This window comes from Ostrinia nubilalis, chromosome 5, assembly GCF_963855985.1.
Source record: "Ostrinia nubilalis chromosome 5, ilOstNubi1.1, whole genome shotgun sequence".
NCBI classification, from domain to species: Eukaryota; Metazoa; Arthropoda; class Insecta; order Lepidoptera; family Crambidae; genus Ostrinia; species Ostrinia nubilalis.
In genome coordinates this window covers 8,143,508-8,168,808 of record NC_087092.1, presented here as the reverse complement: position 1 = coordinate 8,168,808, position 25,301 = coordinate 8,143,508, and the positions used below count along the sequence as shown (strand labels likewise).

The following is a 25,301-nucleotide window of genomic DNA, read 5'->3' as shown; positions in this document are numbered from 1 at the left end:
AAATTTTATTCTTGATTTCAAAAAACGTCTTGTCATTGTTCGAGGCAGTGTTTACGCTAGAAAACGCCAATAAATAAATACTAATGAAGGCTGTGCCCGTGAGGCTGCGGCGGCGACTTTCGACGGCGCCTTAGCTTATGCGCGGGAGAAAGTTAACTGTAGAGCGCCGCTTACCGCCCGCCCGCCAGTGAGCGCCGGGACAGAGCGCGACCGCACGCGCCATGTGCACACGCCGGCTGCCATAACAGAAAGCGACAGTGCTAAACAAAGTGCCCTCGTTGACGTGATAGTGAACAGTGGATGACCCGGACCCGGCGCACCCGCCGAAGGTCAGTGTGAGTGCGACGACCCCGAACCACCCCCGGAATGACGTTCTCTGGAAACATGAAGGAGAGCAAGCCGCGAACCGTGAAAGACACATGGGAGTCGGAGGTGAGCGCGATATTTTCTATCATCATTGTCTCACGTTTTATATGCAAGATTATGCATCTAGCACGCATGCGGTTCATGATTGTTATTGTTTTATGATCTCAGTCGAAAGTTTTCTCAATGGGTATTCTCATTAACTTACGCGACAATTATTTTTATAGCGCTACTTTCTCTCGAGTGCTTTATGGTGTCAAGATATTGCTGGTTATAAAAGATTTTTATTGCTCTCGTACTCGTTAGTAATACAACGTAATGAAACATTTTCCTCAAATCGTCCTAATCTCAGAATTTTACGATTGCATAATTAATTACATTTTTTATATCTTTTTGCAATTGCTGAAGCAACACTCTTTCTGATTTATGACTTAATTAAAATATAATTCGAATATAAAAACTTGATGTAAATGATAATAGAAGCTGCACATACTGCTTGTGAGCTTTCACAAAATATCATTTTTTATGGGATTTCTGATTGTGTACTGGACTGTGACTTTATCGATAGAGTAAATATGTTATTCTTAAACTACGAAATGTACACTCGCGAGCAAAACTATTGAATCACTTACATGAAGTTGTTTCCACGCGATCTTGTGTACTAACGAATTTGTTAGTAACAAAAAAAGTGGCACCATTTTAAAGATTAAACCTTTACCTTTAAATTGATACCAAATTCATTTAAATCACACCAGTATTTAAAAAGATATCGCGGCTGATGTGAAGAATCACATCAGCCGCGATATCTTTTAAGGAAAAAGACATGTATCAACTGTTCGATACGTCGCGAGTTGCGGCCCATTTACCCCCTATAAAGGCCCGTGTTTTCGGATTTTTGCTTTCACACGTTGATCCATACACATCTCAGCTTCTTTTGACACTTTACCTGGGATTCTACACCTTCAGAAGCAGCACAAATCCTTACACTATTGCAAGAAGGGCTCAGCCAGCGGGCTGTCGCATGTCAGCTCCACATAAGCCAGTCCTGGGTTTCGAAAGTTTTAAGACGCTTTCGGGAGACTAGTGGCTTTATCCCGAGACCAAGTTCTGAACAGCGCCAGTGCACATCGCAGAAGGATGACCGTTTTTTCATGTCAAACTCTCTATGAAATCGTCATTTGACTGGTATCGACGTCTAGCAAGAGCTCAGAAATGTTCGTAGGATAGCTGTTAGCGTGTGGACAGTTCGTCTAAGATATAAGCAATAGAATTTGACTCTAAACAGGCCTGCCACAGGCTCGAAACTGACGGCAGGTCACCGATAAGCACGCTTTCAATTTGCTCGTACACATCTCGATGGGAAGTCGAGCAAGCCACCCCCATAAGCTACTGTTTCAACGAACCAGCACTGCACAAATCGCTCCCCAGGCTGCCTATAGACCCGACCTCTTCAACTGCTGCACTGCAAACACAGTCTGCATTCATCGGAGAACAAAACTCGCCTCCATTACTCGCCTACCCATCAAAATAAGTGCGAGTTAATTGAAAGCGTGCTTGTCGGTGACCTGCCGTCAGTTTCGAGCCTGTGGCAGGCCTTTTTGGAGTCAAATTCTATTGCTTATATCTTAGACGATCTGTCCACACGCTAACAGCTATCCTACGAACATTTCTGAGCTCTTGCTGGACGTCGATACCACTCAAATGATGATTTCATAGAGAGGTTGACATGAAAAAACGGTCATCCCTTTGCGATATGCACCGGCGCTGTACAGAACTTGGTCTCGGGATAAAGCCACTAGTCTCCCGAAAGCGTCTTAAAACTTTCGAAACCCAGGACTGGCTTATGTGGAGCTGACGTGCGACAGCCCGCTGGCTGAACCCTTCTTGCAATAGTGCAAGGATTTGTGCTGCTTCTGAAGGTGTAGAATCCCAGGTAAAGTGTCAAAAGAAGCTGAGATGTGTACGGATCAACGTGTGAAAGCAAAAATCCGAAAACACGTGCTTTTATAGGGGGTAAGTAGGCCGCAACTCGCGACGTATATAACAGTTGATACATGTCTTTTTCCTTACTTCTTCACATCAGCCGGGATATCTTTTTAAATACTGGTGTGATTGAAATGAATTTGGTATCAATTTAAAGGTAAAAGTTTAATCTTTAAAATGGTGCCACTTTTTTTGTTACTAACAAATTCGTTAGTACACAAGATCGCGTGGAAACAACTTCATGTAAGTGATTCCATAGTTTTGCTCGCGAGTGTACTTTTGGATAAGATGTCTCCGCGTAGGATAAAAATATTTTCTAAACGCCTCAGAATAATATACAAATATCTTCAAAGAAGCATTCTTGCTTAGTAGGTAACGAGGCCCATATTGCTATACGTTTCGAAAATCTTCCCGTTTGAATGTCAACTAAATATGTAGAAGACATCGTCACGACATCTCTATACAACTTCGCCCGTAAACTGTGATCATAGATATGACGCGGCATTATAAAAGTACATGTATACCTATTGGTTTTGTCTCCAATAATTATCTAATCAGTTATGATCGAAAGAGCCATTGTTTGCGAGCCTGGGTTCTCACTTTGTATGGTAAAACATGCAATCCCGATGGTCTTACATAAACGTAAAAAAGTCAGTATTTATGGGTGTTGTGACGCTTTCGTAGCATAAGTATTTTGATAAGCTTTTCGCGTTTAAAGAAAAACTTAAAAAAAGTAAGTAAAAAAGTTGATATACATTCTTAGATACGTTTAATAACAATGAAAATACATATTTTCTTAAAGCTTGATTAGCAAAAGCTCCTATGTGTCACTCAAAAGTACTTAGGTACTCTATATTATTGTCCTGTTTGAAAAATTGAACAGGAAATTGTAAAGTTGATAGATCGATTTTGGTGCATATGTACGTCCTTGCCTATTGCCGCCTCTCACTTACCGGTAGGTACCGTATGTAAGGCAAGACATGGCTGTAGCCAATTGATAACGACACGCTGCACGATTTAGAGACGAGAAAACAAGTTTCGATTTCGAACAGGAAGTGTTAAGCGAGAAAACTGGGGTACTAACCAATACTACCGGTAGATCGCACGTATTCTAACATGCATGCTACTAATGAATACAATTGCATGCTACAAAATCTTAACATCGGTCAAAAGTCACAAGCCAGAACAGAATGCTATATCGTTCAGTTATATACGATAGTAAACATGTGCAAAAACTAAGGTAATTTTTCAGTTTTGCACTGTGGTAAAAGCGAAGCAAAAGAGAGTATAGTGGTATAGGTAACTAGGTACTAAGTACATTACAAATACGGTTTCCAAATCTGTGAATTCTACAGTGTTTTGTTTACGTCAAGATCAAAAGTTACTTTCATGCAACGGATAAAAATAAACTTAAAAAATCTTAAAAAGCTCAAGATAAAGTTAAATATTATAACAAACAATTTGACATTAATTTAATTCCTACATATTGTAAACATATTTATTTTAATTTTGCCTGTTTAATTGCCTAACTTACACACTATCATAAAATCAACCTATCCTATAACTCACAATGGAATATTCAAATTAGACGTTTTACGAATCTTTTTTAGACTAGGAACTATAATAGGTAGATACATCAGTATTATTTATAAATCTAAAATGTTAAGTTACATACAATCATAAAGGATTCTCCTTAATTGTTCTGGTAGGTGTATGCGTAGGTAATCATCTTGTTCATTGATGAAGGCTCATTCAACCATTAACTAACAAGCAACAACTCTTTGTTAAGTATTATTGTATTCGCAAAAGTGGTGGGTGTTTACAATGAAGCTTCTGCTCGCTACCTACGAACATCCTAGACCTATTTTTAGCACCTGTTACTTTAATACAATATTTTTCTTAACCCTTGGCATGCCTGGTAGGGTCTGTCAGACCCATACCAACGCGCGAACCGTTGTAGTTCGTTTAATTTTGAATTTTGCGCATCACCGTTTTTAGTAGCTGGCCGTTACTAACCGCGGAATGCAGTCCGCCCGCTTCCCCAGTCCGCGGCGAGCTACGAGCGTAAAAGGAAGTGCATAAAGTGCGCGCGGGTCCCGCAGACCCCACCAGGCATACGGCGTGACTTTATTTTGTAAGTATTTATTTTTCTTTCTTCTTATGAATATTGGCATTTATCCGTTAAATAATATTAGTTTGTACATTATCATATTTAATTTTTTTCAGTTTAATCATGAATAAACAACTAACAGACGAGGATATAACTAGTTTATTATTCCAAGAGTTGAATAAGGAAGACTTGCATTTGATTCAAGTGGAGAAGAGTTTGACGTTGCTCTAGAGCAGTGTTTCCCAAAGTGGGCGATAACGCCCCCTTGTAGGCGCTGCAGGGTTAAAGGGGGGCGGTAAGAGACCCAGAAAAAAAATCGGGACGTTGTGTAGAGGCTTGGGAGGCGTCATCTACTAGGAGGACTCTTAGACACCGACTGAGCTCGACTCTTGACTACAAAAATGGAGGGCGCTAAAAATAATTTATTCTCAAAGTGGGCAGTAGACCAAATAAGTTTGGGAACCGCTGCTCTAGAGGATGAAGAAGCTGTTCCTGAGGAGGAAGAAAATGATGCAGGCTCCACCTCTTCGGATTCTGAAATGGATGTGCCTCTGTCCATCCTTGCGACTACACACCACATTTGCAATCAAGAAAATCGAGTATTCGCCTTTCCACTGATCTTTGTAAAAGAATACCGTTAAAAAAATCAACTCCTGGAATAAAGCGCAGATGCCACGTCTGTCCCGCGAAAAAAGATCGGAAAACCCAGTACATTCGTGAGACATGTAGTAGTCACATTTGCCTTGACCACTCGATTTTTCAATGCGCAAAGTGTTACCAAACCAAAGCCTTACAAAGTGATGAAGACTAATTATTTTGTTATTTAGATTAAGTATATGATAGAGCCTTACACTGGATTAAAGTCTGATTAAGATCTTATTACTTTTGATACTAATTATATGTTAACAAAGTTATAGTCTCGAAATGTTGCTTAAAAATGTGAGTTAAAGTTTAATTTCAAATATTTAAATAAAGTTGATTAATTTCTAAAGTGTTTTTTTTACTATCTCTTTTTATTTAAGCATGCGTCTTGAATCATTAAATCACCTTACATAATAAAATTTATAGAAAAAAAAGCTATTTTGAAATCGGGGTCTGACAGACCCACCAGGCATAGCGTGTAACTTATGCCCACCAGGCATGCCAAGGGTTAAAGCTCGAACGACACCTTGACATCACTTTACGTTAGGACACACACTTTAAATTTAGATTTACGAAAAATTTACTCTACATCAAAAGTAAGTCATCTAAAATACAGGATCGACAATTTTTAATTAATGCGAAGAAGTTTTGATATGAGGTTGAGGTGCGTATGGAATATGGAAATATTGACCATTTAGATATTTCGGTGAATCGACTGTAGAGAAGTGTGTCAGTAGAATTAACGGCGCAAGCGCAGCGTAGTGACCCGTGATCCGGGTCGACGTCTTCGCAGAGCTGTCTCGAGGTTTTCTCAAACATGATGAAAAACAAAATTCTAAAGATGAGTCATAAAATAACAGTGTTCAAATAAATTATCTAGCGAATAGTTGGTTTGGCACTTTTTACCTCTTAAGTTACGTTACTCGTACATGAACGTTTCCTCACCGTTTACTTTCATAATTTGTACATCTAGTGCTTCTTATCTATGTTATAATGATGTTCAGTACTTGTGGTTAAATACAAGATATTTTATTTTATTAGGTATTATTTATTTTCATGAATTATTTGCTTAGTTTGGGACTAGAAGCGCAGTGTAAAATGTCTAATGATATTTATTTATTTATTTATTTTTAATTTTTTTCGGTTATAAATCGTACCAACTTAACTTCCTACTCCACATTTTAAAACAGATCTAAGTCTGATAAGTTCGAATTTAACAATACTACAGTCGACTTCTGAGCATCTCTACATTACGGGCACAATTAAGTACGGGCCTTGGGTAGATTTAAATTAAAAATATATTAGATTGAACTATTGCAGATCGTCGAACGTGTAACCTCGTAGGTAATTGTATCAATCATGTTCTACTTGAAGTCTTGGCTATGCAAACAACGTTAGTTGTTCATAAATACTTAATTAGTTGCCGTTCTAAAGTTTTACCGTAAAAGTCATGCTAAGTTAGTCAAGGTAGAAATCGATTATTTTAACGCATGGAAACGGTATTCCGTTTTGTGAGGAAGACCTATCAACTTCAACTACTAGGTAGGTACTATGCAAACCTTATAAAAGGCATTTTCATCTTTATAATGAAAAACCATTGGACCCATCCATCATTGTAGTGATGATCATTTCATAATTAACGCCATAAGAAGACAGATTGTGAGACAGACAGCTGTAGCTAGACGTGGGAAAATTTCAAGGCATAAAGAAATCTTTGATTTATTTACCAATACTGCTAGTCGCACTTAATTATAGAGTTCGATAAAAACTTAGGGAAATGGCTCTGTTCGTACATTCACTTCTTATAATTAACTACATGTACATATTTCTGGAAACGAGTAGGATTCGATGGATTTATTAATGTATTAGGATAATACACCACCTTTTATAATAATAAAGTGCCTACGAGTATGTAGAATAGCTCTACCCTCAGATCATAGCTGATCTGAGGCTCTTCCTTAGGAATAGCTATGTAATAATTTCAATTTTTTTATTTAAAAGCGTATTTTTATTCAATAACTATAATTACTAAATTAAAGCTAGATTATTGTTCTGTCAGAATACAATATTTTTCAAAAGATTTTCTGTAACACTGAAAATATAATATACCAGATAAATACGATTTGTTAATGTAATTAACAAGATTAGGCATAATAATAGTTATTATGACTATTCAAATTATAATGGCTACACTTGATTACGATTATGAACACAAATAAGTATAAGACTTCCGTAGTTTCTTACAGTGTAGGTTAACGTCTCATAATAATGTAATTTTTAAGGGACATTAATTAAATTACATAATTCAGCTTGTTACAAACGTAGCAAAAAAACTAAGTCAATAGATAAAACCGTTACACGTACGCTTCGTAGTTAATTTCACTAAAAATATATTGTTGTTATTAATTGGTAAACGATAAGTTAAAGCAAGGTACTCGTATATTCTATGAGTGTTTTGTTGCACTACCTATCACAGAATGTTGCATTCTTTGATATCATACATTTACTATACAGTTACATAAGCATGCTAATAAAATACTTATTAAATTTAAATGCAAGTACCTAATTTGCATTTCAAAACACTTGTGACAAGGTGAACAAATATTATTGAAAAGTTCACGGCCTTCGAAACTGGTAGATCACGAAGTGCTTCTTTTGTATCAATTTGAGTTTGCTTTTGCTTTTAGTCTGAAAAATCAAAATTTACGAAACAAACTGAAATTAAAAGTGGCATAAGTAAGTTCTCTAGTATTTGTGAGAACTAGGTGAGTTTTGAATAGACGCAGTGGTAATGAGATGACGTATATTATGCCGTATACAGTTTCAAAAGAGTCAAGACCGTAAACCGCATTTGCGGGATCTAGTTACGGTCACTCGTCTCGCCGCAGAAAATCAAATGACAAAAATAATGTAATAAGTTCAGTTGGAAACCTCCGTTATACTTAATAAACTTGCCCAGTGATCCAGAGCAGAAATCTGCTGAACGTGATTCACATCTCTCGCTCAACTTTCATTGGAAAAATATTACATTAACTCTAAACGGGATTTGAGACTACATAATATTTTCAATCATAGACCTTTATCAAATATTCCATGATGACCATTTGACCATAATATCATCTTTAGTAAGAACTTCACTTCTTAATGTAGAATTAAATTCCTAGGTACTTTGTAGTTAATGTAGAGTAAATACTTGTCGTAAACAAGGAAAAGTAGGTGTGTAACCATACTTTTTAACCCCCTGGGGCCAAGATCGAAATGAAGATGTAGCTTACAATGCAAAAATTACAGTACAGGTTTATTATTACATCACCTCAATAGGGCATAATAACGCCAAACAGGACAAGGAAGAAGACAAAAACAACTTGGATTATTAAAATACCTGTTTAGTCTATCTCCCCATTTATTCATTCGAATTATTTATTCAGAGAATACTAGAATTTTAGCAAACCAACACAACAACGGCACTTTATTGCTTCCCGTTAAATATTAGCATTTGAGAAATGCGGCGTCGTGACCGACGTCATCTGTCCCCGGAGGCAATGTTTACATAAAATTAGCGGGTGTAGCAAGACCTATTATTTGAAATGAGCGCGTTCAGAATGAAAGTGAGGGCGTTCGCATTGTTGAAGTTAGAGATCTTAATAGAAACCAGCGAAAAGGCAGCGGCGTGCGCACAGCGCGCTTTGTTACCGCGAGCGAGCAAAAACGTGAGGCGGGATGTAGGTCGCGGCAAGTGCACGATGCACGCACCCACTCTGCGTCATTCCCGCAAAAAATGTCACCAAAAGGCTTTTCGTGACATTACCTCTACGTATCAGAAATACGGATTTAATGAGATGTCTATTACACTTCGCTACGGTCGTCACGATCACCGTTAAATAACTCACGACCTTCTTCTAAAACCTTCACTTATTTCAAGTTATTGGTACCTTTATTACATAGGCGCATTTTTGTAATTTTGTTTAAATACTCAATGCTTGTAGTTCGTTGAAGTCTTTTCTTAGGACGGTTAACAAATTACGTGTAAAAGGCAGTAATTTTATGAAAATTACTACAAACAATTTGATAAATAGAAGCTCCAATTTATAAGTACTTATTATTATTCTGTGGCCATAGCTACACCAATACACCACCACCATACAACCATCGTAAAGTCCTGAAAGTCTGGAACGTCTTTGATAATATGATTTCATCCAAACTATGCATTTAACCAGTAAATCATTCGCTAAAGGTTTCTTACCTGCCAAATTGTTGGTCTACCTTATACCTAGTTACCAAATATTGAATTCTCTTTGTTCCCTCGTTTGCGCTCAAATGCCATTTGTATGTCAGTCGTGTCACGCTTTTGCGTTTGGGCTTGGGCCTTGTTGTGGTACATAACTTCGTAGTTAAATTTCACGATAATTTGCGCTGTTAGAAATATGTTTTGAAACCCGACTTGAGCGTCTAATGGAGCTTTGTAAACAAACGCACACGTTGTAACTTTCGCAATACGGCAAGCTTTGTATGCATCAATAAAATATAAAAGCAAAAGCCATGATATGTGTTGCAATGTGGGCGAGCGGTGTGCAGAACATCTTCGTTATATACAAAACATTAAAGCGTAGGTACTACTCGTATAGCTATTTAGCGTAAAGCTTCATGGAAAATTCTTTGTTAGTTCTCATAATAGGTCTCCTAAATAGAGCTACACACACATAGTAGTTAGGTGCATGCTCAGATTAATTGTTTAGTTTTTGACATGAAGGTAAGGTAAGCTTGGTAGGTATCTTGGCATCAATAGCAATTAAATAGTAATAACTACTTTCCCACCAATTTAATGGATACATTTTCTCTATCCGATCTGACATTCAATTAAATCGGAGTAATTTCGAATTAAATCCATATTGTACAGTCCAGCGCACTTGTTGACGCAACAAATATCTGATTTCTTGCCATTTGATATTAAACACCAGCATAGTGTTTCGATCTACAGAAACTGTTTCAACACGGCAACGAAACTATCATGATCACAGAGCTCTGCGAAATTGTAACAATTCGCTACTTCAGGTCAATTACCTGGTCTAGGACAGCGCAACTGAATTTATTCCAAATAGTTTTTTTTTACTAAAACACGCGACTGGAATTAAAAGTTTTTAAAATTCGCCATTCGATTTATTTAATTAAAGAAATACTTAATTGACCGTAAAGCTCGTAACTAATCAATAGTACGGATTGACACGTCTATTAGTTAGCAGGAATACCTACTACGAGTAGTTTCTTAGGAAGGATGACCGATTTAAGCTCCATTTTCAGAAGAAAACCAAACAATGTGTTTTATTAATTTTACAGCTGAGGCAACACAAGCTATTCACAAACACTACTAGTATTCATCCATTATTTGTTGTAAAGCTCTACAATGTTTGGAGCTTTTCAAAAAGTTAATTTCACAGATTTTTTTACATTCTATTAAAGGTTATGGAACTTTAGAAGTATCCTCCGACCTTTGCACATACATATGTACAAAATAAGTTTATTTCCAGAAGTGAGTGCCTACATTCAAGGATGTCAACAATCTTTTTTAGCTACAATAATCACTTTTCAGACATCGTATACATTGTTACTTATCTTTCTTCGCTAAAAACTGTCTGTTAAATAACGGTCAAGCTGTTGCTTATGTGGACAGAGGCAGGTGTCGTAAACACCCGGAACGTGGTAGATTAAAGTCGGTAATGACTAGGAAGCACATTTCTGTCTGGCTTCAGTGAAGATTTGGGTCTAAAGGGCGTCACACAGACGATGTTCACCGTCACCGGTGCCATTTTTGCACAAAATTGCAGTTTTAGTGGGATTAGTACCACGCCATATGTATCACTAAGCTTTTTAGTGTACTTAGTAAATTATTAGATATTTTCGAATACTTTCGATAACTTTTGAAAAATGTATCATGCAAATGAACACTGCACACATTTCAAGTCGACAAAGTTCAGTCAGTGCCTACTACTTACCCACGGTCGCTTTTAATGGTTGCTTTCATTTATTCAGTGTTAATATACAATGCCTAATTTTGTAACGCTGAAAAGATGCATCGAAGATATGAGATCACCTAATTTCTCAACAGCCAATGAGCTCGCTGTGAAACAAGAGCACTTCTGTTCAAATGTGCTTTGACATGTAAAGCGTGATGTAACTTCTCAAAGAAACACTTGCGTAGTACTTATTCGAAGCTGATTGTATTGTGAGCATCACAAAAGGAGATGAAGCGTGTCATTCAATCTTCATCATTTCTTTGACCACAACGAAATATAGGTATAGGTAGATAACTATTTTTTCCTATGCAATCATTTTGTTCGAAAACTCCTAGTATCGGCATCGTAATTTAATAGATTAACAGTACAGATACCTAATTCAACTAAAAAGACCCCATATCAGCTGTAGCTCTCACCTGTTTATTGAGTTATTGTGCATTTTTATGGACATTTTCATAGCTCAGACGAAGCAGCAAAAACGTGAGAGAATTTTTTTCTTGTTTCATGTTGTTCTTGAAAGTGATGAGTAAATTGAGTAATGATCCCGTTTTCTTTTAGCTCGGATACGGATGGTCGCACAGCGGAAGGCGATGCGCGCGCCACCGGCCGCCGGAGTCGACGATGTCGGTGAGCAGCGACATACGGTTCACGAGGCGCAAGCTCAGCCGGCCCTGCCGCGGATGCTGCGCCGCGCTGGCGTCGCTGCTGGTGCTACTCTTGCTGGCAGCCGTCGCGGTCTACTTAGGACGTATGTGTACCTATCGTTCGTTCGTTTCAGCCGAAAGACGTCCACTGCTGGACAAAGGCCTCCCCCAAGGTTTTCCACAAAAATCGGTCCTGCGCCACTCGCATCCAGGCACCTCCCGCAACCTTCACCAGATCGTCGGTCCACCTAGTGGGAGCCCTGCCCACACTACGTCTTTCGGCTCGTGGCTCCGCTCGTAATAATTAATACTAAATCAGACATTAATTAATTTTAAAACCGGGCTGCTGACCGAGACTATTGATTTTCTATTCTACTGACAAGCATAGCGAAGAACGAATTTGATACGGTGGAATTCGATAACTGCGTAGGTATTTACAAGAACTTAAGTAAGTAATAAAATATGATACGGCGTTTTCCTTTTGATATCTCAAGAAAAATTGTATTGTAAATTGAAAGGTTATTTAAGTTTTAGGGATACAAGATAATGCTTTAGTATATTTTGAACTACTACGAGTATTTTGTCCTTCCATAATGAATTAATAAAGTGCACAAGCTCATCAAATGCAGTACTGCCAACGCATACCTTTGTTGGTAAACACCGAGGCAGACAGGTGAGAGGGGTCAATAGAGTCTGCACACACGGCGAGAGGACGTGGGCAGGCGAAGTGGTCAGGCCAGGGAGCTTACTCTGAAAACCGACTTCAATATACACCGCTATGCATCTCTCTCACCTATAATGCCAGCATTCCTAGGCGAGTGAGACGGATAGAATCCAATAACAACTCAGTTTCGCGGAGATAGGACTGTAGAGTCGCTAAGGCCTGCGGGTGACGGCAGCGGCCTTGCGCGATCCGAGCGACAAGTGCGCTGATAAATACCACTACCTACTTAGTTTGTAATTTTAGATCGTATCGTTTCTATTATGATCTTATTATTAAATAGCTTAAACATTTGGTAACAACAAAATAGGTAATTAGTATCAATCAACGCGACTGAAAAATGGAGGACAACAAACACTCTCTAGTTCAATAATGATTAAAAAAAGTTGTAAACTTATTAACTTTTTTTCCATACAAGTTAGTAAATGCATGTTCAATATTATTGTTAAAGATAAATATTGCAACTTAATAGTAGTGACTTTAACTAAGTAGGTACTTATCGACCTAAAAAGTTCAACTTCAATAATGCAACATAGATTAACATCTTTTCATGACATCTACTCGTATTTCCTTAAAAAACGTGTTACATCAAGCTTGACAAATTGTTTTTCTTCCAGACATGTACCTGTTCGGTGACCCGCTAAACCGGCAGACATTCCGGGGCTCGTTCGTGGTTGGCTCGTGGGGGGAGCGCCCCGAGGGCAGGGACCTGCACAACGACACGAGGGAGGCGCGCCTGCAGAGGGCGCTCGTCGATTTATATCAGGACTCCGAGCTCCGCTCGTGTTTTGTGTCCGCCGAGATCCTCGCATTAGATAAGTGAGTCAATGACAATCTTCAATTCAATTATCTTCAAAGCCACAACAAATGATAACGTACGCGAACGAAGCAAAAACGTCCACGCGTGTGAAATTGATGAATAGCTGATCTAAGAGACATCTCTTAAATCACGGAAACCATCACATATTGTACGTGACAAACAAGTTGCCTTAACTCATACAATCCGCATAAGCACAAAAAATTACAGCAGACATTTTAAACAATTTGTTGTGTTACTTTACTGTCGTAACCCAACGAAATAGTATTTATACTTTTACTATTATTTTTACTATATTATAACCTACATTTCAAACTGTAATTTAGTTGTAGGTATTCTAAGCAATTCATATTTTAAGCACATTTGAGACGGTTTAAAAGTTAAATTCAAGAATGGCCGTTGGTACGGCTAGTTACCTCATTGAGACTTACGTAAAACTGCTCTTATTTCGAATCTCTAAATTGTTTGTTACGATGCTTGTTTTAGCATAAAATTGATCGCGAGCCACAATTTATTTTTGTTGTGCGTGTCTATATCTAGGTACTTGGTCTAAAACAATGTTTTATAGTTGTTATGAACTTACTACTTGAGTAGTTCCGCAATACGAAAACTAGTTTTTGTATCTCATAAACTTTTTCATCTTAGTATTTGAAGTTCAAAGGCACATAAGTTACGCTTTTTCATGGTCACCAGAGTTTGTTGTGTCTGGTCACGAACGAAACGAGATCACTTAATCTACATCCATGATAGAATTAGCATTTGATTTCCAATGAATTGTTAGATCACGCGTTTAAGTAGTGCGATATGAAATCAAGGTAAAGGTTTCATGGCCCTAAGTGGGACTAGAACAAAGGCGACAGTGCCTTATCGGTTCTTTATGGAGAAAGCGAACTTTCACGGAAGGTATACATTTACCTATAGACAGACCAGACCTTCTTAGTCAGGGTAGAATGCGCATTGTGAGAAAAGCTGCAATATTGTATTACATAGTTACTTAGAATAGTAAAACACGCCGAAGGAAATCTATGAAAATTATACCTACTGTTAATAAAGATTAAGGGTTAAAGCTATATTTTAATTTAACTACATGGTGTTTAGCGGCTTAGAGAAAGTTCAAATCGTTTTAATAGTGTAAAACAATAAAAGGACTTTAACAGAAGTCTAATCAATTTCATGCTACTTTGTCACACTCACAACTTCATCACGAAATTGATTTTGTTTGACCATTCGCTATGTAGCGAATACTAGCTTTAAACTATTTACCTACCTACTTCAAATTAACTACTGCATATTTTAACATAAGGTGATAAATTAAACCGTATCAGGTATTTCGATCTAAAACAAATCTTGCAAAATATAACTTCTATCAAAACTCAGGCACCGTAAAATCATAGAAATCAGAAAGTGACTGAAATTATACATACCTAATTTATATTCATTAAATGTTGTTCACTAACATGAAAAACTACATACAATATGCACGGGTGATACAGTGGAATATAATGTACCTACTGATATAGAAAGTTCGATACGTGTTTTGTTTAAAATCCTTGCACTTTCTATGCGGAGTGCGTTGTTGCACTGAACCACATTGCCATAAAGTACTAAACGATCCCGACAGTCGATGCTCAGGGCCCTCTTCTGAACTGAATGCCAAACACGCACTCGATACATTCAATATACACGTTACAGGATGTAAAACCTGCACTTGAACTCAAAAGGAATTAGTTTATGTACGAATACGTTGTACAAATTATGACCAGAGGCCATTCGGCACTCCTCTCTATATCCATATAAGTTCCTTTTCCTTGTATGTTTAAGGCACTTGGAAAAGTTGGCATTCAGTAAAAAGGCAAGTTTCCAAGCTTACCTACCAACTTCAGAGTGGTCTATTGCCTAGAATTAAAAAATTCTGCTTTCGCAACATCACAAGTGATTAACGTAGTTAATAAGTAAGTAAACGGATTTCTTGGATTAGCCGTTTTAGTTACTGGATAGGGACAAACAAGTTTTTAAATGCAAGTTTCGAATAAGACGCGATGAGTAGGTACTCCAATTTAATTAAGATACCTACAATCTCTTTTCAAGTGTAACGTGTAGAGACGTATTAGATGTCCCCGTACCTACACTTTCTTCCTCGCTTTTAAGACAACCTTTCCAACAATGCTTCAAAAGTTGATCGGCAAGAAGTAGCCCAAGAATAGCATCTGCCGCATGAGCAGTACTTACTATGATCTGCTAGCATCTCCCATTAGGTACATTGTCAATTTGTCATACTTAACTAATTCAAACGCCAAACACAAAAGATCACGCTTTCGCGAGGCCTATAGGATGTGGGCCGAGTTTTAATTTAACAATCAATGGGGCATTAATCGTTCATTAAACGTCAATCAAATGTTTTATCTAGCTTTGGAATCTGTATAGTTGCGTAGGAGCCTTGGTTTTTGCGGTTGTCAATTACGATACAAAGTGATATTAATTTAAATGGATAGATTTAACAATATTATCATTATTAACTTACAATACATAATATCATAGATAGCTGCAAAAAGCCGCAACTTTTTATACATGCCGGTAATCGATGGAGCTTAGTGAGTAGGTATACTTACATACCTAGAAACTTTGATTGAAAGATTCAAAACAACTAAATATTTGTTAAGTAATATAAAAGTTAAGCGGACTGTTTGCATTTCACAAGATTTTCTAGATTTTCCGATAAGAACAAGGTCTTAATTATGCAGTTGATGCACTCGGCGATTTTTTAATAAATAAAATGTCATACATACTGATTTTAGCGTGGAGGAAGGCGAACGTGTCCACTTCGAGGTGTCGTTCGAGCCGATCTTCACGGCGGTGACGACGGGCGAGGTGGCCGCGGTGCTGTCGCGCGAGCTGGCGGCGCCCACGCACCTGCAGCTCGTCTCGCTGCCGGAGACGCTGCATATTGAGGTTGGCCATTATTAATTGTGTCTAATAGAACAAATTAGCAAGCGCAAGGCATATAGAATCTATTAGATATGGAAGGTTGAGCGACCTATAGAACATAATCAGCGAAAATCGGCAACTGTTGATCGTATCTATTCAAGTACCTAATTAACGTCACATTATCTCTCTTTCAGTAGCTTTACATTCTATTTCACATTAAGTACCTGCTGGGAAAAATAACGCCGACATCATATTCATTCTTCAGGAAAATTCTGTAATATCTTCCCTTGAATTGGAAAACACCGAGACAACGCTCGATGATGAACCGACGACAGAAGCCATGACGACTGAGGTGGAAGAAATCAGCAAGTGCTACCCGAAGACGCTGTCGATATGTTCCCACTTGCCATACAACACGACCACTTACCCCAACCTCGTGGGACACACGTCCAAAGACGCCATTTTGAGGGACCTCGTCGCGTTCAGGGAGCTTTTCGATGCTGAATGTTCTCATCTTGCTCAGGTAAAGTTTCAGTTTATTTTACAGAAACTAAAAACATTTATGTTTTTATACTTAAAGCTGAACCACAGATAATATGCTGAACATAGGATACCCATCGAATTATAGGAAAGAAAGAGGTAAAAATCCTACTAGCTGGAATTCCGCAATTCATTTATGGAGGAAATGTAGAGTTCATTTTGTTCGAAACCCTATATCCATTTGTACCAAGATCAAAGGCATAACATTATCTCATTAGAATTCGTTACCTAACGATAAAATAGCCTATTGATTGTTTACCTTCTACCTATCTATCTCCAGGACTTCGTATGCCAAATTCTGCAGCCGCGTTGCGACCTAGGCCGGCTGGTGAGACCCTGCCGCTCGTACTGCCGCGCTTTCCACGCGGGCTGCGGCGCGCGACTCCCCGAGCGGTTGCGGGCCTATTTCGACTGCTCGCACTTCCCCGACTACTTCGGGCCCGGGTCTTGCATGCCAGAACCAGGTAACTACAATACTTCGGTCTATCATCGTGATATCAGATCAATAGAATCTGTTTTGAAAAAAATGTTGTGCTAAGTGTTACAGTGTGTGACTGTGGTTTTAAATAAGAAGCCTCAATAGATCTAAGGCCCAGAACAGACGGTGAAACGCAACTGCAATGAAACTGCAACTGCTAGTTACTTTTGAGTTGCATTTAAGTTTCTGACATAGTGTCCGTTGAGAGACCACACATGACGCGACTAGTTTGAAACTTTCACTTTCAGTTTCAGTTTCATTCATCAGAATCATCAGAAAGTTTCAGTTTCGTTGCAGTTGCGTTTCACCGTCTGTTCTGGGCCTAACAGTTCTACATGTATGTAGCGCTGATGTTTTGAGTACCTATAAGGGTAAACCTGATAACTAACCATATCCACAACAAATACTAATTTTACGGTATTGACGCAGTAACTTATTTTTAGATATAACAAAAGTCAGTGCCTATTTAGTTGTAAGTGTGATTTATTTTACTAAAGCAGCACAAAATCGCACGCTTTGAAGCGTAAGAATGTATTGTACCTAACTACGTAGGTTTTTATATTGTTTCCATTTACTAAGCTTAACGAATCCATCGTAGTTAAGTCACAGAACCGATTAAAGTAAAGAAGCGTGGAAAGGCCTTGAACGGCTTGACTAAATTTATGCGTGCCTGAAATTTTTCGTGAAGAATTTATGAAATAAATTGGTTTGGTAGATACAAATTCCAAAGAAATGTAACATTTTAAAGAATTCAAGAACATAATATTACATTCTCTTAGTAAATGCTTAAGACATAAGGAGATACTCAAGTGCAAATAATATATGAAAATGAATGGTGTTTTGAAAAGTAAAAGTGGATGTTACCCTAAATTATGTTTTTTGTTACGTATTTATGACACTGCTTTGCACTTTAGCTCTTTCGTAATAAGATAATTAAAACGAGTCTCTTACACAAATAACTTATTTAAGACATGACGTGTAATCGCCTAATTGAATTCGTCAAGAAGAACATTACTTACTTACTCAGTTTGAATAGACCACTCAGTCTACTCAGTGGGCTATTCAGTCCAATTTTGTGTAGAGTAAGTTGATTGTTACCCAGTAATAGAATTTAGAGTTTTAAATAACATCGTCTCTCGACTTTTTTTGTTTTTATTTATGTGAACTAAATCGAGACTATCACTGAATCAACTGTGTAAAAAGTACTTTTACCACAGAATAATAACTACTTCGCTTTTACGTACGTTTCTCAGATTGCCTGGGAGGTCTGAACCGGCTGGCGCTATCCCGGCGCGCGTGCGACGGCATCCCGGACTGCGCGGACGCAGCGGACGAGCGCGGCTGTGCGCACTGCGGCGCCGGCGGCGGGCTGCGCTGCGCACTGCACCCGCACTGCCTGCCCTCGCACTTGCACTGCGATGGAACACCAGACTGCCCTGATGGCAGCGATGAAGTCGGCTGCTGTGAGTGACCACACGTTATTTTTGCCTAATAACCACACTATGGTAATAACCGTTTAATGGTAGCTGGCATTCTAGCTGTTGATCTAGGATACACCAGAACTTTTAGCAGTGAAAACGAGAGTTATGGTACTATTCCCACCGCTGCAACTCTACATATAGCCGGGATCTATAATCCAACCAGTGAAACAAGAATTGGAAATGAAAATTATCTTGATAAACTGCGCGTGTGTGTAACTGTCAGCAACAGCAACACACTAACGACGCGATAATCTAGCTTCCTAGCGTACTGTAATCGCAATGCCTGTACCCTAGTATCCTGATCAGATAGCAGATCGAGAAATTAGAGAAGTTAATTTTCTCAAAGAAAAGAAACTGTAGATTATGGCTCTTCAGGAGAGGAAGAGGTGAGCTCATTACCACAGAAAACTGGTAGTCTAATCTCTCCCCGCCCTTTTTTCAAGACTTGGTCTTCAGTGCTTACCTAGAAACTTTACTAAATCTCTATCCACAGTATGGATCACGCGATCGCTGGCAGCATGGCGGCGCGAGCGCGGCGAGGCGACTCTGGGCGCGGTGCGAGGGCGTGGCGGTTACGCGGTGTGGTCGGAGCGCGGCCGCGATGGTAAGATCTGCGCCGCGCCTTACGAAGCCGACAAGCGCGCGCTCAAGAGCGTCGCCACTTCTCTCTGCAGGGCTATGAGTTTTAGGTAAGCATCTAACCCCTTTTAATCACAAAAATTAATAAGAGAGTACATAATTATAGGTGACTTGGGACAATACCTGCTCAAAAGGAATTAATTTAATTAAACTTACATTACATTATTAACTATTAACCGCCTCTATGGTCTAGTGGTAAGACCACCTGCTTCAGACGCAGGTCCCGGGATCGATCAGTGGGGACAGATTTTTCTGTTCGCCTTAGTTGGTGGTAGGGCTTGTTCTCAGTCCGCCTGGCGAGCTACCACCATCTTACCTAAGTCTGTCGCCATAACAACAATGTTAAAAGCATTGTTGTGTTCCGACAGTTAGAGGTAAGATAGCCAGTTCCCCCAAGGTTGAGGATTCCAGATGAAGCTGAATTCCACCTTCGGCCTGATCATCACTGACCATCAGGTGAGATACAGGCCAAGAACTTCCTCGTTAAGATAAAAAAACTAGACAAGTTAATTAAAATCTTAACATTTTCGTAGCAAACGTCTAACTCGTTTATGTCTTTTGTTCGACACATTGTTCATTGACGATTAATGCACAATTAATGTTGATTAATATTTTTAATTTCAGCGCTGCATTGAATGTGGAGGTGGTATCTGATGCCGAAGAATTGAAGAGTGAGCATCCAGAATACGTGGAAGTGGTAGATCCTTTCGCGCCAGAAATATCGTTCCTGAAGAGCGAATGTCCCCAGCGTAAAGTCATCAAAGTTATCTGCGATCAGTTGGGTGAGGAAAACTGTTCTTTTTCAACATTTACTGTACCGTGAGAGAAGTACATCTAAAGAATGCTAAATGAAATACTGGAGATTGAGATAGTTAAGAGTTTATTGCTATATGTCGTAAATTACAATGTTATGCTAATGCTAAGAATGACGTGTGATTGCTATGAATGCGATGAAAGCACTGATTTATTGAACGGAATTAGAACGTACAAACGGCGGAATTGCTGACGGAATGATTTGAGTGTAATACAATATGTACACCGTACATTTACAGCAGTAATACAATTAGGCGGTTATCACACTGCGCTGCGCTCCGCCGCGGAGCGCCTGATTTTCATATAAAGAATCACGCGCGCGGACGCGTTGTCAGTGTAAAGTGCCGTGCGTGTTTTCTATACAAACTGAGGTACTTGCATACAATTATTAAATCTGTCGCCCCGCGCTCCGCGGCGGAGCGCGGCGCAGTGTGGTAACCGCCTTAAGGCCGGGTAGCAGAGAAAATGGCGAAAATGAGGTTTTCATTTTTCATTTTTGAGGTACTAAACAGTAAAATTAAAGGCTAAGATTTTTATTGGGCATAGTTGAGGATATTTTCTAGGGCTATTAACGGATGGAAACACGATTTGATGAAGTTGACTCGATAGAATAAATTCCCAAAGTTACCTCTATTCGTTTTCTATTTATGGTTTTATTTTTAAAATAAGCGATTTGAGATTCTAAATCTTTTACTAAACTAAAGTTCAGAAATAACTTGAGGGCTTTTAACGGATGAAATTTTTATATTGCGTCTTATTTAGTTACTATGTTAAAAAATGTGGAAAAAATCGTCCATGACGGCTTGGACAATCTCAATCAGTCGCGCGGTGGCGCTTACGGAGGACGGACGCGTGTCAGTTTTTTGGCCGTGACAGTTCGCGATTTGTCAATATTTTTGACAATGATGACTTTGATGAGTCACAGTATAATAATATCAGTGTTACTGGAGAAAGCTTAAATTTTTGATAGTTAAAAATTATCAATTTTTTGTACCTATTGAAATTTAAATCGTTCGCATCCTTTTAAACGAAGACTCTACTCATGATACATAGTACATTCCTCAAATATGAGACAAAACCAATGAGTTAAAATTACATTTTAATAGTACCTACATACAATCGTCTTACACTGACACAAATAAATAATAAAAAATACTGTCTAAGGTCTGTAGCTAAAGGTCTAAGCTGTAAGATAGAAGAATCTTCTAGCCAAAAAGATGGCAGATGCAGCAGATGTCAACGGATTTAAAACTGGAGTTCATATGACTCCTTGTAGACTTGAGTCTCTAGAGCGTTCCTTCCTCCACCATGCGTAAGAATTTTCACAAAAATACTGTCTAAGGTCTGTAGCTAAAGGTCTAAGCTGCAAGATAGAAGAATCTTCTAGCCAAAAAGATGGCAGATGCAGCAGATGTCAACGGATTTAAAACTGGAGTTCATGTGACTCCTTGTAGACTTGAGTGTCTAGAGCGTCCCTTCCTCCACCATGCGTAAGAATTTTCACAAAAATACTGTCTAAGGTCTGTAGCTAAAGGTCTACGCTGCAAGATGGAAGAATCTTCTAACCAAAAAGATGGCAGATGCAGCAGATGTCAACGGATTTAAAACTGGAGTTGATGTGACTCCTTGTAGACTTGAGTGTCTAGAGCGTCCCTTCCTCCACCATGCGTAAAAGTTTTCCAAAAATACTGTCTGAGGTCTGTAATAAAAGTCTAAACTGCAAGATAGAAGAATCTTTTAGCCAAAAACATGGCAGATGCAGCATATATCAACGGATTTAAGACTGGACTGGCACCACCTTGCAATGTCATCCTCTCATTGTTATCTGTAATGTAAATTATTTTTAAAAAGTATTTAAAAAATAAAATGTTCGTTTTATTATTTCAATAATCTGACCTCTCAACTCAACTACACTACACAAACACCTTTGTTCGCAACTGTACTGACGAAACCTCGATATTATACCGTTCATTTAAGATGGCAAGCTTTTTGCTGCGGTAATGCACTCCAGGTAACCGTGTTTGATGCTTATTGCTCATAGTGATTTTCGGTACAGAGCCACGTACATACGTTATACATAAATTATGGAAAGAAAACACCCAGACCAATACAAACAAATATGTATGCAATTTTAGTATGATATTTTTATTTATTAATAAACAAAAAGACTGAACAAAATTGATGCCTGTACTGATTAATGTAATTAACCACATGCAAAGCTTTGTGAATTGCAACAATTATAATTTATTATCCAAGCTCTAAATAATCGCTACTACGAGTATTATTATTTTTTATTTGTGTTGAGCGGCTATTCTAGTTCAATAAAGTCCTAGTATCATATACTACGAGTAGCTGATCATAAAATGTTTTTCCAATCGCTCAAGCTCCCGAGGATCTACCGATAGGTCGGGTGACGTAATCTTGAAATTATTTTAGCCGGCGCGGAACTTCCGGAAGGTCGGGTGACGCCACGCCTCTCTGAACCGTGTTTACTTTGGCAGTTATATTCTATATTTATTCGATTCTAAAATATATTCCCAAACATTTTGAAAGTTGTTTTAATTTGTATCACTTGGATATGATTTGTATTAGAAAGTGCTGTGAGTGTGACGCTTGAACGGAAGGAAGTCAACCTAACCTAACCAACTGCGTATTTCTATACTGTGTAGCCGCGAGAGCTCTTTGGCGCGCTGTCTTCGGCGAAGTATTGCGCGCGCAGATTTTGACAGCGCGAAATACCTACTTTAGCAGAAATACCAAGCCTTAATACTGTAGTCTAGAACAGTTGATAGGAAATGTCGCACTCGCAACACCTTTCAAAGTAGGTACATATTGCGTTAAAATATGAATGGAGATTATTTGCCAGTTATCAACTGCCAAGATTTTAATCAATATCCATCTTACAGAATGTGGCATCCCAAGCGCTCGAGTGGCGCGCGCGCGCAGCGGCGTGGAAGGCCTGCCCCGTTCCGCGCAGCCCGGCAACTGGCCCTGGCACGCGGCGCTGCTGCGCGCTAACGTGCACGCGTGCGACGCCGCGCTCGTGCACGCGTCGTGGCTGCTCACCACTGGCTCCTGCTTCCAGGTTGTTCTCTTGAAATCTAATTCGATCTCCCTAGGTTGATCTGATCGAAAAACAGTGTACAGTTAGATGCAGGCCCCTCTTTCCCACTGGGCAGTTTGGCACGTGCCCAGAGCCCCGCAATCGAGGAGGCCCCCGTCTGTTCTCATAAAAGATCTTTTTCCAGATGAGAAGGGCCTCCCTTGATTCTTATGTGCCCAGGGCCCCTAGGAGGGTAACGACGGCCCTGGTTAGATGAATGAGATTGAATACTTATTCAAAATAATGTGCTAAAATGTACTTTTTAAATCTCTATCTGTTTGAGATTAGGATTCACAGACTTGCTTCTCGTATTTAGAATACTTATAGCCTCATTCGACATTTTTCTATATTGTCAGGGTCAACCCAACGTAGAATGGATTGCCAGACTTGGCACGGTGCGCATACAGAGCACAACACCGTGGCAGCAGGAGCGGCGCGTCGCAGAAGTGATCCCTTCCCCCGTCGAAGGCAGCATGCTGGCCCTACTGCGCCTTGAGAAACCCGTGGAGATGACCGACTTTGTACGTCCCGTATGTCTACCGGACAACACCACCTCCGCCGACCACGCCATCTGCAACACGCTGAGCTGGACACGGAATAGAGACCAGCTCCAGAGAGTGCAAGTGATCACTAGTCCGATGAACAAATGCGAGAACGTCAGCATTGCAACTGTCAACGGAATTTGTTCAGAAAGACTTTACGACAGTGATGATTGCGATGTAAGTTGAACAGCATCTAATTGCAAAATTATCAACCAATATTACTTACTATCCATTATTCTAATAATAACCGTTACATATTTTGCAGGAAGAAGAATACGCTGGAAGTTCCATGATGTGCTTTGACGAGAAAACGAAGCACTGGTCTCTAGTTGGTGTAAGCGGGTGGCGAATAGCCTGCTCAAAAATAGGGCTTGGCCGGCCTCGAATATATGACTCCATTGCTTCACACCTTGACTGGATCAAACAATCTATATCCCACTATCCAAGGTGACCTTTTAACAACTGAAGCTTCTGTAAAGACTGCATTGTTATTCTTAATTGTTAATTTAATAATACAAAATTTGTATGATCAAGTATAGATAAGAAAATAGTTTGTCAAACTTAAACAGGTGGTGAAGAGGTTGAGAGGTAACCCTTGAAATGATGCAACAATTGTTTTACAAATGTTATAAACTCTGTGACAAGAGATTTATCTGCAGACAAATTATAATTAATGTTAGGTATCTACAAATTCAATAAGAGCAGAGGCAAGAATAATCATCATTCTTGAATTGAAATAGGTAGGTATACCTTCAATAAATAAATTGGTACAGAATTATTTTTTCTTGTTTATGGTAGCAAAAATCTAAAACTGTGAAGTAAAGTAAGTACCAAAATAACACTGGAGTCTCAGAGTAAGTTATGAAAAAATATTACCCTCACAAGAACTCACAAGGCATCTAATCCAGTCATTAGAAAAAAATCCTATAAAACAACACACAGTTGAAAATATCACCCTGTATATTTAATTAATATGATGTTATGTTTACATGTTTAACTGTAAAGTTTATGCCTTGTTAATTACTAAACTAATGTAAATTACTATGATTTTTATTGTAGGATAAGATAATTTATTTCAAAATTGTGTCACTGGAGAAAATATCCACTTGGATTCTAATTAGATGAATAAGTTGCAAATGTGTTCGAAACTAAACAAGTAGGTAGGTATCTGTTAATTTTCATTTCTATGAAAAAGAAATTTGTAAATATAAATATAAGAAAATTTACCAAAATTAATTGCCAGATAAATGTTTGTACCTAAATGATGTGGATTTTTATTGAGCTTGCAATGCCAAGCTTACCAAACTGATCCTAGAGTAGTGAGCTAGTGAGTTACACCTTGATGCCCAGTTTTAGCTAAGATACTTCTAAAAATATTCAAGAATTAACACTTTTGTGTTAAATTATTTGTACTTTTTTGCTTTAATTTTGTAAAATGTTCCCTTCCTACCATGTTAACTTTATCAGACTAATATAAGATTTAACCAAA

At 38.7% G+C, this 25,301-nt stretch overlaps 1 protein-coding gene across 1 annotated transcript; it reads left to right on the top strand.

The window, feature by feature from the left end:
• The first annotated feature begins 188 nt into the window (after positions 1–188).
• Positions 189–25,078, top strand: LOC135071801 (atrial natriuretic peptide-converting enzyme). The gene is made up of 12 exons (XM_063965631.1): positions 189–432; positions 11,668–11,857; positions 13,092–13,293; positions 16,087–16,240; positions 16,482–16,739; positions 17,037–17,220; positions 18,488–18,697; positions 19,209–19,404; positions 19,979–20,136; positions 23,074–23,252; positions 23,627–23,989; positions 24,078–25,078. The coding sequence occupies exons 1-12, from the start codon at positions 367–369 to the stop codon at positions 24,261–24,263; spliced, it is 2,346 nt and encodes a 781-aa protein (XP_063821701.1). The 5' UTR covers positions 189–366; the 3' UTR covers positions 24,264–25,078.
• The last annotated feature ends 223 nt before the right edge of the window (positions 25,079–25,301 follow it).

Bases quoted from the DNA above. Each gene is read 5' to 3' on its own strand.
- LOC135071801 (XM_063965631.1), top strand. From the start codon at position 367: ATGACGTTCTCTGGAAACATGAAGGAGAGCAAGCCGCGAACCGTGAAA. The intron at 433-11,667 runs GTGAGCGCGATA...GTTTTCTTTTAG, and splicing joins AAGACACATGGGAGTCGGAG to CTCGGATACGGATGGTCGCA. The intron at 11,858-13,091 runs GTATGTGTACCT...TTTTTCTTCCAG, and splicing joins CGTCGCGGTCTACTTAGGAC to ACATGTACCTGTTCGGTGAC.